Source organism: Zootoca vivipara, chromosome 1, assembly GCF_963506605.1.
Source record: "Zootoca vivipara chromosome 1, rZooViv1.1, whole genome shotgun sequence".
NCBI classification, from domain to species: Eukaryota; Metazoa; Chordata; class Lepidosauria; order Squamata; family Lacertidae; genus Zootoca; species Zootoca vivipara.
In genome coordinates, this window is record NC_083276.1 from 119,176,026 (window position 1) to 119,192,026 (window position 16,001).

The following is a 16,001-nucleotide window of genomic DNA, read 5'->3' on the forward strand; positions in this document are numbered from 1 at the left end:
ACCACAGTTCAGCTACGGAGACCCAGATCTTCCAGAAGAAGTTGCCGATGTTCAGCTGGCATTCCTTAGAATTCTTTCTAGCCGAGCGTCTCAGAATATCACCTACCACTGCAAAAACAGTATAGCTTACATGGACGAGGCCAGCGGGAATGTGAAGAGAGCCCTGAAGATGATGAGTTCTACCGACAGCGAAATCAAGGCGGAAGGAAACAGCAAGTTCACATACACTGTCCTGGAAGATGGCTGTACTGTAAGTAAACAGAATTCCAGCATTGCAAAACAAAATTGAGGTCCGGTTCATTGTTCCATTATGAAATTTCGGTTTCGCGAACCTATGCTCACTCCTAATCTTGTGCGTTTTAAAGAGCCTTAAATTTATAGTTAGAGCATTCAATTGGATTTCATAGCGCAGAAGAACTTTTGCATTTTCCCTAGCTGACTACAAGAGTGAGAAGAGGAACAGGAGAGTAAAACTTGGGTGCAATGCTTGCTAGCAGGGTGGCGGAAACTTTGATTCAGGCTTCCACACATACAGTTATGTACGGACATCTCATCCTTTTCATTGGGTGACCAGTGACCAGTGAGCTACCCCCAGCTCAGGTTGGACTGATGGATAAGGCTATCAATGGGAATGGCAAGGCTATCAATGGCTACAAGTCAAGATAGTTGTGTTGCTACTTCCTTTATCAAAGGCAGTATGCCCTGAATTCTACTTGCTGCTGATTAATACTACTGTTAATAATAATAATATGCATTTTCTCCCTCGCATATGACTCAGAGGTCTGGGGGGGGGGAAGAATCACAATGGGTCACATTCCTCATTCACCATGAAAGAGCCTGATAGATATTAATCCAAAGCGTCGCCAATCAAACCTTTTTAAAAGCACTTTCTGCTTTGCATTTCACAGAAACACACTGATGAATGGGGTCGAACAGTCTTCGAGTACAGAACACGCAAGACAATGCGGTTGCCGGTGATAGATATTGCACCCTTCGATATCGGCGCTCCCAATCAAGAATTTGGTGTGGACATTGGCCCGGTTTGCTTCTTATAAACCAGAGAATCATGCTCATTCCGAACCCCAACAAACAAATTCACACCCCCACCTTTGCTCTTCTTGTCTTAACCTTGTCAGCTATTAAGAGTCAAATCAGCTGTATCCCAGTTATTTATTTGCCAAAAAAAATCTGGAGAGAGGGAGGAAAGAGATAAATTGACATAAAAATACCATTTTCTTATTTTGCTCTTTACACAACATGCAACAAAATCCCTTCTGCTCTGTTTTTCTTTCACCCAAATTGGAAAAAACAAACAAACCTCCAAACAGTATCTCCATGGTGCTACATTACAACTTCAACACTCAGTACAGCAAAACTGTAATTTTAATTGAATGCTTGCCCACCAATCAAGCACTGACGGATTTCAGCATCCAAGTTTGCCCTCCAATATAAGATGCAGTTCATAAAGCTAGAGAGAATTCCCCGTTTCAACTACCTCAACATGGACAGAAACTGGGATGAGTTTGATGATTCACACCAAGAAAACCAACTCAAAAGATGTTGGAACCAATGAATACATCTGGTCAGGTGGTTTTGTTTCTGTTCTGATTGATGAACAGAGTACAGTCCATCTGAAGAAGTGAATTCCCCTAGTGTCAACAGACTAATATAATTTTATTGCTGGACTGCATTGTGTGATTTTTTTTTTTTTTTACCGGGTGCTCCTATACTTTCCTGTCATTGCTGGTCAAGACCACTAAAATTAGGGAAGTGTAAAAAGATTAATGTGATGGTGCTAGTGATGTGTGGTTTTTTTCCACTTCTAAAACTGCAAGCCAGGTTTATTGGCTTGCGTTAAAACATCAAGGCTTGACAACAATTGTAAATGTCTCTCATCAAAAGTCGTATCGTTGGTAGGCCATTGCTGAGGGCTTTTCTTCCTTCCCTCTGTAAAAGTCAATAAAGATGCAGAATCGTGAGCTTCTTTTGTCACATTAACACATTTATAGTGTTGGAGGTTAACCATCTTTGTAAGCTTTTATATGGTTGTTGGTCTTTTCCTTACAGAGACACATAATAAAATATTGTAATAAAACTCTAGTGTTGCCATTTATGTGTTTTGCTAGATAAATCTCTTTCTGTAGGTTTCATCAACAATGAATTTAGCATAATGATCATTTATGCATTTTACAGAGGAGCACGGCAAACTAGGCAAGATCTCCAAGAAGGAATTTTACAATCTACATTTCAACTGAGGAGCGGGGTGGGGCAGAGGGAGAGTAGAGGGGGCGGAAATGAAGCAAGTGCAGCTTCATGTATTTAGCAGGGCCGTATTACCCATAGGCACTAGGGGTGCAGGGCACCCGGGCACCCGGGCACCAGGCTCTCAGGGGAGCCAGATCGAGAGTCGGGGGCCCAAGAGTTGAGTCCAGGGAAGAGCCCGCCCATTGGTTGGAGCACCGTGGCAGGCTCTTCTGCTGCGGGAGGCTCTGCAACCACGAGTTTGGGGGCGACTACACTACCTAGATCAGCTTTTCCCAACCTGATACACTCCATATATCTTGAGCTCCAACTTCCATCAGTGATAGCCAGCACAGGCTGCGGCTGCGAGGGAGTATACCGTGGCCTCTCCATGGCATCTCCATGGCCTCCACTGATGGCCCCCTTCCTTGAGCAGCTCATAGTGGCTGCTGGGAAGTGAGCAAGGAGGAGGGGAGGCAACAACCACCAAGGCCCAGCCTCGTATGACATGCCAGCTCCAAGAGACAGGCAGAGGGCATGGCCACTCTTGGAGGGAAGAAATTGGGAGCAGAGCAGAGCGCAAGGCGTCTTAATTTCTTTTCAATTTCTTTTTTCAGGAGATTTTATTAGTTTTACTAACAAAGAGTACAAATAAACACACATCAATAAAGTCATACTGAATCTCAAGACTTTCCCCCATCCCATCCATTATTTTGAACATCTACAACTGCATATTAGTCCGTACTCCAGTTTTTATATATCAAACCATATTGTCCATAAAACTTTTTACACTACAAGTGAGTCAAAATCCTGCTCTTGTTTCCATCTGCTTACAGTGGTCTCCTAAATAACTTATGAATTTTTCCCATTCTTTTATAAAGTTTTTATCCTCCTGGTTTCTGAGTTTTCCAGTCAGCTTTGCCATCTCGGCATAGTCCATCAACTTGGTTTGCCATTCTTCTCTGGTAGGGACTTTGACATCTTTCCAATAACATCCATGTGGCTGTTGTTCCATACCTTAATTTCCTTTTTTTAAAAAAAAATGCTTTGTGCATCCACGTCTAATCCTGCAGTTATTTACCGGTGTGTAATAATATATATTAAGGGGTTTTCTTAGGATGGTGGAAGGCATGTGTGTTGTGTCCTGCTGGTGTAGCCCTTCTTCTGCTAGGAAATGCTCTGCAGGGGGGGGGGGAGACAAAATGGGAGGTCTAGTAGGGTCAGTTGGGGGAATTGATAAATGCCCCTATTCTCATCTGAGAAATGTTGGAGGGCATGCATTCATAACACCACCACTTCCTGAGACAGGGCAAGCATCAGTTTTGTGTGGTCCACCCTGTGTCATCATGACCCCACCTCCATGCCACGGACAACAGGCAGCTCCAGGTTCTCTCGTTTGTCCCCCTGCCCCTCCACGTCTGCTGCTAGTGGAGAGAGAGGTGTGCTGGGTGTGAAGACAGAGGAGATGAGGTGTTGCCTCCACCAACCAAGAAACCAGAAGTGGTGGGAGCACCATGAACAAAACATAATTTATTAATTTCGGTCACAGACCACTTCCAGCTCAGGGAAGTCATAAAACACAATAGAGATACATTTGAATTTGCAGTTGGGTACAACAGGGGCAATACAGATATAGCAGCAGTTAAAAATATTTAAGTTAAATCTTAATTACTAAAATATAACCATCAAACAGATTCCATTGCGGAGCATGCAATAATTTGTGCTATCTGTATATTTTAATTTTTTTTAAACGGCTCAGTTTGGGACAACGCTAAAACCATAGTTTAATTCTGTGAGAGTGAGCTTCAGTTCTCCCTCCACTCTCCCCCTTTGGTATGCAACAGAAGAGATTATAACAATACACTTTTGCTTATAGACCATGGGTAGGCAACCTAAGGCCCGTGGGCCAGATGCAACCCAATCGCCTTCTCAATCCAGCCCGCAGACGGTCCGGGAATCAGCATGTTTTTACATGAGTAGAATGTGTCATTTTATTTAAAGTGCATCTCTGGGTTATGTGTGGTGCCTGCCTGGTGTTTTTACATGAGTAGAATGTGTGCTTTTATTTAAAATACATCTCTGGGTTATTTGTGGGGCATAGGAATTCATTCATTCCCCCCAAAAAATATAGACCAGCCCACCACACGGTCTGAGGGACGGTGGACCGGCCCACAGATGAAAAAGGTTGCTGAGCCCTGGTCATCATGGTAGCACAGCCTGTTCCCTAGAATTTGGCCACCCTTAGCATGATCTCTGGATCCTTCTCCTCTACCAGGGATTTTAGACATTGAAGTTCGGGCCCATTTGGAGATTTTTGTATAGCAGGGATGATAAATGCATACCTGCCAAGTTGCTGTCATAGAAATAAGGAACCGGGCGGAAGTAGCAGACCGGAAGTAGCGCTGCCGCCATTTTGGAACTGGGCGGAGCATGCTCAGAAGTGACTTTTGATGCTGCTTTGCCCAGTTCCAAAATGGCCACCGCGCCAGAAGTCGCACTGCAGCCATTTTGGAACTGGGCAGAGCAGCATCAAAAGTCACTTCTGAGCATGCTCCGCCCAGTTCCAAAATGTTCGCCGCACCAGAATAAACCGGGGAAAAACAAAAAAATCCATTTTTTCAGCTAGGAACAGCTGGAAAAACGGGGATTTCCCGGGGAATACGGGAGACTTGGCAGCTATGTAAATGCTGAGTGTATATCTCCGTAGAAACGACAGCATAACAAGGCATGAGAGACAGTTTCTACCGCAGGGGCAGACTTGTTCGACATATCGTTTACCTTCAAATCTGCAGATGGCAGCACGTTGAATCTAGCGAGGGTAAACGACCATCTGTATTTAGGTATTTGTAATTTTGACAGATATTTTGCTGAGGTGAACCCTCTCCCATTATCCTTTATTGCTGGGTGTTTATTCATTTCACTCACATGACACACCATGAACAGAGCAGCTGGAGTAGGAACAAGCAAGTGCTACTAGTCCGTCAACAAGGCAAGTGCCTGACTATGTGACCCGGTGCCAACAGGCCTGGCCTGAGATACCGCACAGTTCTCATCTTCGACTCAAGCAAAGATTTCTCATAATCCCACAAATCCACCAACACTTTATGAAACTGTTTTAACGTAGCCTATCAATGCAACATACCTTTTGCAATGGAGAGGGGTTTGCGCCTCGAGGCCCCAAGCCACCCCCCAAGTAAATAACTTCACACTGACACGTAATTGTGGGCAAAATTTTAGGCCACAACTTTATTGATTACGGCAAAGTGAGTGGTATCGGCTTAGGCAGTGGCAACAGATTATAACTGACTCCTGCCTCTCTGGCAGAAAGTCTGGAAGGGTAAACACCAAACGAGGGAGCAACATCGATGTAGATCAACCAAAGCTCACGCCAGGGTTCTTGTGGTCCTGGCATGGCCCTAGCCCCTCAAGCGGACTCTGGACGAGATCCAGGGCCCCTAGATTCCTTTAACGGAATACCCTTATTTATGGAGGGGCAGGTGATGGCCGCACCTCCCCTCCCACACAGCTCCCCAAGTCAATGCCTAACCTCCAAACCTTACAAAGTTGTGATGATTGCTAAGGGGGTAGGCAAAAACCAAGTGGCCAGTACCAGTCTCCTAAATGGAAAAATTCCTACCCAGTCCCTGTTCCAAAACAGGCAACCACACTAAGTCCGAAGCAAGGCCGGAGCAAAAAACCCACCCATAGGGACAGGAGGGCGGGTGTTCGGCAGCACAAAGCAAGAGTCGTTGGCCACATCGAGCCACCAGTTTTATAGCCCCCCCCCAATCACGCCTCCATAACCGGATTGGCTCAAGCAGCCTGGCGTGATTGTGGGGCCATACTATGCAATCCTGGCCCTGCCCCAGGACCCTACCAATAAGTTCGAGGGTGTCCTGTACCCCGTGCGCAACCAGGACCCTCCCTGAAGAGGATCCCATTTTTTGTGAGAATGAAAACAATTCTTTTATCAATCTTCTTCTGCGGTGCTTGGACGGATGCTGCCACACACGGTCACTTTGGAAGGCATTCGTTTATATTGTTTATATTGTTTCCAAAGCCAACTCCCCTTTCTCCCAAGAATCTACACTGACATATGCGTGCATGTTCCAGGCATTAGACAGGGTGAGATCACTGCCTTGGGCGGCAGGAGCCTCCCAGGTAGCACCCTTATGGGCTCCCTGCTGCCCCATCACCCCCACCAGTGATGAAGAAGATTTCGGGCAGGTTCGTGTCCATGCTGGGCGAGAGTTCACCTGAAATCGGCGCCAATGGCTGTGGTGTTCCACTACCAGTGGTAGATGCAGCAGGGGGCTTGGTGGCAGCAAAGCGGGTAGTGGTAGCAGCAGCAGCTATAGTGGTGGCGGGACTTGTGGCAGTGGCAGTGGCAGGGCAGGGCAGCACTCCTCGTTTTGTCTCAAGCGGTGAAAAGGAACATGCTGCCCCTGGCATGTTCACACCCTAAAGCAGAGGTGGTTAACCTTTGGCCTTTTAGGTGCTGCTGGACTATAGCTTCAATCATCCCTGACTACTGGCCATGTTTGCTAGGTGAGTGGGGCTGATGGGAGTTTTAACTAGAGAGAGAACTCCTGGTTATAAGGAAGGGTTTCAGAGGGTCCATTGCAAAAGACATAAATTGTCAGACTTCGGGGAATCGGCTTCCTCCCCCCTCTGGCAGTAGATAAGCAGAACAAAGGAAAGGAGTCTTCTTACCAGTTAGAAAACTTTAATGAGCACAGCGAGAGAACAAAGGATCCCTGTCCTAGGAATGGCGGTGCTCCCAATTAAGGGTTTCACCCACTTCCTCCCTAGTCACCCATTTCACTACCGCGTCTTATAACCTGATCTTGTAACCACTGTGCTTTTGGTGCTGCCACCTTATCAGCTTTTCTTGACCTTGGGCTGAGTGGGTGAATGTTTTCCAGAGACAGTGAATCTGTTAACTCTCTCTCTCCCAGTGCATCTTCTCCTAGCTGTTCCCCATCCAGTATTTCCCAGCTTCTGCCTTCTGAACTATACCCGTCTGCAAACCACTATTCCAAATCTATACTGTTCTCCTGCTCCTGGGAAGATTCAGGATCCTGATCAGGAGCAGTGGTAGGGGAAGGCCCCCACCATTCCTCCTCAGTGCAGCCCTCCTCAGCATGATCTCTGACATAAATGAGGGATCCCATCCCCAAAGAGAAAGTTGGTAGAAAGGCTAGAACTCCATATAAATCCTCTCACAATGTTTCTTCAAGTTTCTTCATGAAAGGGTGGAGGCCTGCGCTAGTAGGCCCAGAACAACGGGGCCAATTGGCAATGTGATCATGCGAAATTTCTCATAGGAAGCTGCCTCAAAACAAATCATTCCATTGGTCTGTCTAGCTCAGTTTCATCTAAACTGACTGGCAGTAGCTTTCAAGGGTTTCAAAATGGAGCACTTCCTTGCATATGCCATGGATTGTACCTGAGACCGAACCGCCAGGCTAACCGCGACACAGCATCAAAGGCAGGCTCCCCCTGAGCGCAAGAGAGGAGGAGCCATGGCCATTGAAGCTGCACGGTGCTGAGCAAAACCTCCTCCCAATGACTTGCCTCCTCCTGATGACACAGGTTGTGTGTGAGAGACATCTCAGGCATGCACCACTGGCCCCATCCATCTTTGGTCCAAGGTGGTGCCTGTGCTGAAATGTTGCAGAATTCTCCTTTCACACAGGCATGTCTTGCCTTGCATACATTTCTCCTTTCTAGCTTCATCACCTGTGGAAAGACATCTTTGGATGTTCAAGGCATGATCATTCACTTGAGAGTGGGCTCAGCATGAAACCACAAACACTGGCCCAGTGACTTTTAATCTCCATTGTACTGCAGAGTTTACTATAGTGGCTTGCCTGTTCTTTGTGATCCTGATTTCCAGAACAGTATGCAATTTGGCCTAATATACACATTTTTGCAAAGCAATTTCCCACTTAATATAATACAATACGGAATGTTATTTGCACCAATACAGGCATCTCTATGCACAATTAACCCCAGTACATGCATTTTTGTATGCATTACTTAGCCAAAGAACTGCATTACAAAATTTGGAGAAATATGAATTCCCAAGGTTCACTGTATTTCGGTTCACATATTGTTTTGGGACATGCAAGTTAGGGTGGGTCAGGGCTTTTTAGGGGGAACTCACAGGAACTCAGTTCCGGCACCTCTCAGGTGGGTGCCATTGCCACTGGGAAGTGTTCATGGTGAGTTCCAGCGCCTCTTTTTCCAGAAATATAGCACTGGGAAGGGTTGCCTTTAAATGTGAACCTAATTTTTAAAAAAATCCCCTTCTCAAACTTCAGGAGATGTTCATGTGTCTTTCCTGATATATTCCATGCAATTTAAACTGACACACTGATTTTATCACAATATTTTATTCAGCAACAATTTTTAAAAATTGAATTTCCAGAGTTGTCAAATCCTGAGCTTCCAGATTTGCATTCAGTGGCAATCATTCAGATTGCTTGCCTTTAGTTTTTAAGCACTGTCATAAACATATATAACTAAAAAAAATCCCCTTTATAATTTAATTTATAAAATACTTTGGGTGCTACATTTTTTTAAAAAAAATCACAGGCAGCATAGTGCATGCTCACTTATCACACACACTTATTACACACATACACAAGTACAATACAATCCTGTTTTCTTCCCCCAGAAATAGATATTGTGAGAAGGACTCTATAGACAAAGGAAGCCACTACTCAACAAGAAACTTGTATTTAATTAAATGCTTTGCAAAGATACATGAATAAAGCTATGCGTATGGCTTTTCTTTCTTTTTTGTGTGTGTTTATTTTCAAAAGAAACAAAACAAGAAATGAGAGAGCATAATTCTTCAAGGAAGGAACGGACCTCTGTATCCACATGCTCTGTGTAAAAAAAAGATACGCTGATGTACACAGCATTCCGTATATGGTATAACCATAAGGGAGAAAAATGCACAGAATAACTTTCTCCCAGACACCAGAAAACTAATACTAAATTCTACCCAAAAAATAAGTTGATGGCAACAGCCTTTTATTTTCTCAGGATTTTACAGACACCAGTTTAGCACCATTCCCTTTTTTTTTAATTAAAAAAACAAACAAACCATTTTACTTTATTATATTATATTGCCCTGCCTTATATTGCCCTGCCTATATCCATTCTTGGAATTATAACAGAAGCATAGCACCTTGTTGTATCTAGAACAAACACTAGATTATTAAATGCATCCCAGCTTCAATAGATGAGGTAGCTCATGCTAAGAAATGATGGACCATTTGCTTGCCCTGATTGATCACGGCAGTTAAGTCAGAATTTCCGGTGATGCATGACCAGTTGTTAAGCGAAAGTGTATCTCAGCAACAGTAATTTATATTAATACTTGGTTTGGGGGTTAATATATGGGAATACATGACAACACACATATAACTGGGCAATACACTGGAGGCGGTAGGGAAATCCCGATGTCATGAAGTCATTCGGGAGTTTTGACTTTGACCACAATGCAACAAAACTGTATCCACTGACTATAACTTAGAGGGATTGCTCTTTAGAGGGGCAACCAACCGCCAACCGCCACCCCAATCCCAACCACTGATATTGAACTGGAGACTTTGGGGTAAAACATTTCCGAACCATTGACTTATTAACAGTAATTGGAATTATGCATTTAGCTAACTACATTAGCTAGCATGTGCTGTTCTTAATTTTGTAGAATTCGAGCCATAAGGAATGTGTACATCATCTCTACTTCAGCTCTCTTCACCGTGTCGGAGTACGTAAACACACTACATGCATTATTCCCTACGATCCCAGAGGATAGCCTTCATCAGAGTGCTTGATGGTTCGCAAAGGGTGGCCAGGACTGAAAAGGATGTCTATACACACTTGCAAATGGTGGTACGCAGCTTTGTGTTGCAAATTTTGCTGCAGCAGATGCCAAGTCACTGCTCAGCTTTACAGCAGCTTGTTTATTTGGCAGTAGGAGCCGCTGCCTCGAAATCGGGAAGCAGTTTCAGCTGCATCTCTACTGCGTGCATATCTCTTCTTTTAATCCTATCTGATCGGGAAGTCAAACAAAAGCAGAAAGAAGGCTGTTTCACAGATTCAAATTTTTCCAATAGTTTGAAAAGGCTTAGCTTAAGGACGTTGCCCATGGCTCATGGAAACTTAAGTCCTTTGTTGCACTAAGGATAGACTCTGACATTAATTTCCCCTACTTACATCATGAAAGTGAGACAAAATTGCAAAAGAAGAGAGCCTTTGTAATATCATTGCGGTCAGAAACCGTCTGATGAACGGTTGGCAAGCTTCCAATGACCGTTGCCAATCGGAGGCATCAGATTTGCATTTAAACATTCGGAAATTGCAGGCTCTCGCACCTTTTGCCTATTTTCTATGCTGTTTCAGAAGGGCATAAGCTCAAGAAACAAGGAAATTAGACCTGGCAGGATGCACATGAACACAACGGGAGAGTTAATATCAGTTAAATAGGCATTAACCTTGTTCCAAAGTGCTTCCAAATGTGTATTGAATACCTACTATGGTTGACTATTGAAACTGGGAGCAGAGCTGAAGCAATGATGTTCTGTTTGCAGACAGTATACCACACCTTTACAATTCATAGTGTGATTCACTGGAGGAACTGGTGGCAGCGGTGGTAGTAGTATCCCTTGGCAATGTTTCATTGAGCTACCTTGATGTTCAAGAACATTCTACAGTGTGAAATTGCCCACAGAATATTCTGAACATTCTAGGTTTCATGACGAAAGTGAAATCTCTGGCTGGGGGAATCCCTAACATGAGCTGTAGGGATAGGAAGAGCTATATGCTAAAGCAAGGTGACCCCAAACTGGAAAGCTAAGTGGGCCCCAGGAGATAGAGAATTTCCTTGAGTTACCTAACCCAGGTGCAGAATTGATAGTGGTGTGAGGTGAAGGGGGGGGAAGCTAAGCAGCAAATGAAATGGACTGAAAAGCAGGGAGTTGAGGAAATGAGTGGTGGTACAATGTTGAATGACAGGAGTTTAAGGAGAAAGTGGGACACGAGGAAACGTCACACAGGGCAAAAAGGACAGGAGTGGTTTTGTACCATTAGCAAGAAAGAAATGGAAAGGTAAGGGAGCTTTGGAGATTGTGGGCCCAGTGGCCTTAGAGTTCCTGTGTTGAGAGCCTGAGGGGGCCTATGTACCTTTAAGAGTTACATAGAAGGGATAATTTGACTTTTCTTCCTTTACCACAGCACTGTGACTTGGCTAATCTAAGGGATCAGTAAGGGCCAATAGGTGGTTCGGGGTCAATTTCACATAGTGATTTGAATTAACCAACCAGTTATTGGGCTGTTGGCTTTTTTAAAAAAAAAATCAATGCCTCACTGGTGCACTAGTGTTTTAAGTTGGTGGACAATTGACCGTCTTACATATACCCATCTGTTTAGAGTACTTGCTTCATGTGAATTGCGCCCATTTTAAACTGAGCAGAAACCCCATGTATAAATAATTATGACGGTGATGTTTTATTTACTTATCAAGAAACGTATATGTTAGCTATTTTTGCATCAAAGGGTGGTCATTTGTCCTTCTAAAGTCCTATTACTTCATTTAAAAGTTGACTTGGGACAATTAAGACTGAAGGTGTGTAAGTCAGTAAAATAAATAAACTAAAGCAGGCCAGGGAATTAGAAAGAACTGTTATATACAATGCTGATTCCAATATCAGCCATTATTTCAAGAGTCTCAGGATTAACTTCACTCAGTCTAAGTTCTTGTGTTTTGTTGCTGTTGTTTCCCAATGCTTGTGAATATGTATGTTTTTTTCCCCTTTTTATTTTTTATTATTCTTCCTTCCTTTCTTTTTTTACTACACAAAACAAACTGGCCCAATCTCTATTCCAAACTCTTGGTCTGCACTTCCAATGTCCACTGGAGCAATGTCGACTATAGGTAAGCGTGCCACATTCTGCGTTTTGTATTCGAAGACAGTGCTGCCCGCGTTCCCGTTGCGTTTCTGCAAGAGAAGGAAAACAAGAGAGGGGGGGGGGGAAATGACTCGAGGCTATTGGTCAGATCCTCTGCAAACCAAGAAGAAAACTAGGCCTACCTAGCCAATATTCTGGGTGTGGTGAATATTCGGGAAAGAAAGAAAAAAAGAAAGCACTTCTTTGCACAGCGCATAGTTAAACTATGGAACTCGTTTGCACAGGAAGCAGTGACAACCATTAACTTGTCTGGCTTTAAAAAAGAATCGGACACATTCCCGGACAATATGGCTATCAATGGCCACTAGCCATGATGATTATGATCTCGGTAGCAGCACCCGCCCTGTGGAATGCCCTTCCATCAGATGTCAAGGAACTAAGCACTTATCCTAATTTTAAGAGACATCTGAAGGCAGCCCTGTTTAGGGAAGCTTTTAATATTTAATGCTGTATTGTTTTAATATTCCATTGGGAGCCACCCAGAGTGGCTGGGGAGACTCAGCCAGATGGGCGGGGTATAAATAATAAATTTATTATTATTATTATTATTATTATTATTATTATTATTATTATTATATGATCTGTCTCCACAGCTGAAGGCAGCAAAGCTTCTGAATACCAGTTGTTGGGAACCTTAGGAGGGGAGATTGTTCTTGTGCTTAAATCCTCCTTGAGGGTTTCCCTGCAGGGATCTGGTTGGCCACTGTGAGAACAGGATGCTGGACTAGATGAGCCTTTGGCCTGATCCAGCAGACTCTTCTTATGTTCTTATGGCCAGCTCCAGTCTGTTGCACATAGACCCATAGCCCTCCTTAGTTATTACAATCACCACTTATCAGTAGTTCAATTCGGAAGGGAGGAGGAGCTAAATCCAGCCTCCGACAACCGAGGGGGGCTGCAATCTGATACGCACGTCCTGAGCTTATAACTGAGAAGACATGTCCCAAAAGGAGTGCCTGCTATTTAGTGTACACAAAAGTCTGTGCGATTATATGCTATGTTAAAGGACAGCCTGGTTAGTGCACAAGAGCCGCTACAACACACTGGCAACAAAAGAAGGACTGTTGAAAAAGAAGTGCCAGAACTCACCTTGTTCTCTTAGAATGGCAATGGCACCCACCTGAGAGGTGCCAGAACTGAGTTCCAGTGAGTTCCAGCTGGAAAACAGCCCTGACTATAGCTCAGTGACGGAGCACTTTGCCCCAAAATGGTTTAATCCCTGGGGGAGAGGGAGACTATTTTCTGAAACTGCCGGTCAGTGTAAACAATACAGTCGTATCTTGGTTTCAAAAAGCTTAGTTCTCGGAAGTTTTGGCTCCCGAATGCCACAAACCCGGAAGTGACTGTTCCAGTTTGCAAACTATTTTTGGAAGCCGAACATCTGACGGGGCTTCCGATTGGCTGCAGGAGCTTCCAGCAGCCAATCAGAAGCTGCGCTTTGGTTTCTGAATGTTTTGGAAGTTGACCGGACTTCCAGAACGGATCCCGTTTGACTTCCAAGTTACGACTGTACTGAGCTAGATGAAGGGAAGGACTGACTTGGTATAAAGCTGCTTCTTGTGTTCCTATATTTAGCTGGCTCTTGGCAGGCAGATAAAATAGCCAGTTCATACCGTATATAGAAGCTGCTATGGGCCTTTGGTGTGTGTAGCATCATTGTGATGCCCAAGGTATGTTAACCAGTGCAACTGGTTGCGGCATCATCCCCGCCCCCCTGCATTGTAAATTCTTATTTCAAATCCCAATGCTGTGGGGATATTCTCTTGCTGAGAGAAGCTTGTAGTAAAATCCTGTTTTGCTTTATGTCTCATTATGAATGCAGAGTCCTGAAAATGCAAACCAAAGAAACCCGCCAACTTACGCTGCAGCTGTCTTGAAGGACAGTGTATCTAAAGCGGCTGTTTCCTTCAGCTTTGATCTCAAGGTCATTAGCTGCCTTCAGCACCACAGCTTTCTTCAGGTTCTTGGCTTGGTCATCCATGTACCCTATGCTGTTCTTGCAAAGGTAGGTGATATTCTGAGAAGCTTCTTTGGACAGCAAGCGGAGGAAAGTCATTTGAGTGACAGCAGTGTTGGGTGACTCGCTATCTCCGTAGACAAACTGCAGAGGTATGAAGAAGTGAAAACTCATTTACACAACTCTAGATAATATCTTCTCCCCCACCCCACCCCAAATCCATGCAATTCAGTTGAAGTATAACTGAAACAGCTTGCTACACAGTATGAGGAATTTAAATTTAATATCTGAAAGACCGTCTCCTTCCTCCTCTCCTTCTTGGGTGTTGAAATTGGCAGAGGAAGACCTCTTAGTAGTTCCACTGCTCTCAGAAGATTGGGGAGGTATGGTGGCCCAGGAGAAGACATTATCCATGGTGGCCTCTAAGGTGAGGCGTGTTTTTATGCTGGCATTTGATTCTGCTTTGCTGCAATTTGTTACTACTGCACATTACCAAATTGCTTTTGTCATTCGAATCCACAAGCAAAACTGAGAGCTTTGGCTGCCAAATTGCCAATAATCAATCTAATACATAAAATAAATGCTACATTAAAAATCTGACATATTAATAACTAAATGTGCTTATATTTTTCAACTCACCTAGATTTATAATATTGTTTTCACTATGGATTACATTTCTAAAAACCTCCAAAAGACAATGATGAGGTGAAGAACCCCCCTCACCAAAAGTAACTTTAATTACCTGTGAACCTCTATTCATATCATGTCCATACCATACGGGCTTTAGGTCAGATGATCTACTAGTCCACCACGTTTTACGTGGGATGCTAGCTGGGTTGGCAGGTATACACGATTCTCCTGTTTCCAAATTGCAGAAGACTTTGATAGCATCTTCCACACAACCCTGATTGGGATCAATCCAGTATTCTCCTGCAAAGTTCAAACAGGAAAGTTTAAAGCGAGACAAAAAAATTACTGGTCCAGGTTAGGTCCAGTGAGTAGGTCATAATTATCACACACAGGTTTCTTCCAGAAAAAAGTATAAAATGGAGTAAACCAGTTTTGTAAGGCAACAAGCAAACGCGTAGACATCTGGAAGTAAATCCCACTGAACAAAGTGGGACTTATTTCCAAGTAAATACAGTGGTACCTCAACTTACAAAGACGATCCATTCCACGGTCGTCTTTGTAAGTCAAGGTTTTCGGTTGCCGAAGCACCACTACGGCGCAAGTCGAAGCCTTCGGATGTCGAGGTATGACTGTTATGCATAGGGCCATACTACAATTCTTCAGGTTCAATATCATCCATTCAAGAACGAGTCATCCAGCATGGTGGTAATGTAAACAAATGAATATGGGGCATCTTTAGAGAAGGGGTGGAAAGAGAATTCAACAGCCAGCGGAAGGAAGGGGGAAAAGCTCCATATACAAAAACCTGAGAACAACTGTTCTAATCCTCAAACACTACATTCATGTTGCCAGCACTTCAATCTCGGGACAGGTTAAATTGGTGTTTTATACCATGTTGCCTTTTTATTTTTATTTTTATTGTTAATTGAATTTATATACCGCCCTGTAGCTGGAGGTCTCAGGGCGGTTCACATAAAAAGATCGCAGTATATAAAATAAAAATAAAAGCAATAACCCAATAATAACCCCCCCCCCCAAGAGCCACATTTTAGAAGGGTATTGGATGTTATCAGGTCAACCATAGGCCTGGTTAAAAAGGAGCGTTTTTGTCTGGTGCCTAAAGGTGTATAATGAAGGTGCCAGATGAACTTCCCTAGGGAGAGCATTCCACTGCAGAGAAGGCCCG

At 43.8% G+C, this 16,001-nt stretch overlaps 2 protein-coding genes across 2 annotated transcripts in view; one reads left to right on the forward strand and one right to left on the reverse strand.

Annotated features, from left to right (window-relative positions):
- The window catches only part of COL3A1 (collagen type III alpha 1 chain), a 93,401-nt gene extending 91,306 nt beyond the window's left edge, over positions 1-2,095 (forward strand). The window contains exons 50-51 of the mRNA XM_035135841.2: positions 8-250; positions 909-2,095. Coding sequence (XP_034991732.2) covers positions 8-250; positions 909-1,055 — 390 coding nt within the window. The 3' untranslated portion in view covers positions 1,056-2,095. The remainder of the gene's footprint in view (positions 1-7; positions 251-908) is intronic.
- A 6,874-nt stretch (positions 2,096-8,969) lies between these two features.
- Positions 8,970-16,001, reverse strand: part of COL5A2 (collagen type V alpha 2 chain) — a 186,812-nt gene continuing 179,780 nt past the window's right edge. Inside the window, exons 52-54 of the mRNA XM_035135854.2 lie at positions 14,928-15,115; positions 14,090-14,329; positions 8,970-12,257 (exon numbers count right to left, since the gene is read on the reverse strand). Coding sequence (XP_034991745.1) covers positions 12,111-12,257; positions 14,090-14,329; positions 14,928-15,115 — 575 coding nt within the window. The 3' untranslated portion in view covers positions 8,970-12,110. The remainder of the gene's footprint in view (positions 12,258-14,089; positions 14,330-14,927; positions 15,116-16,001) is intronic.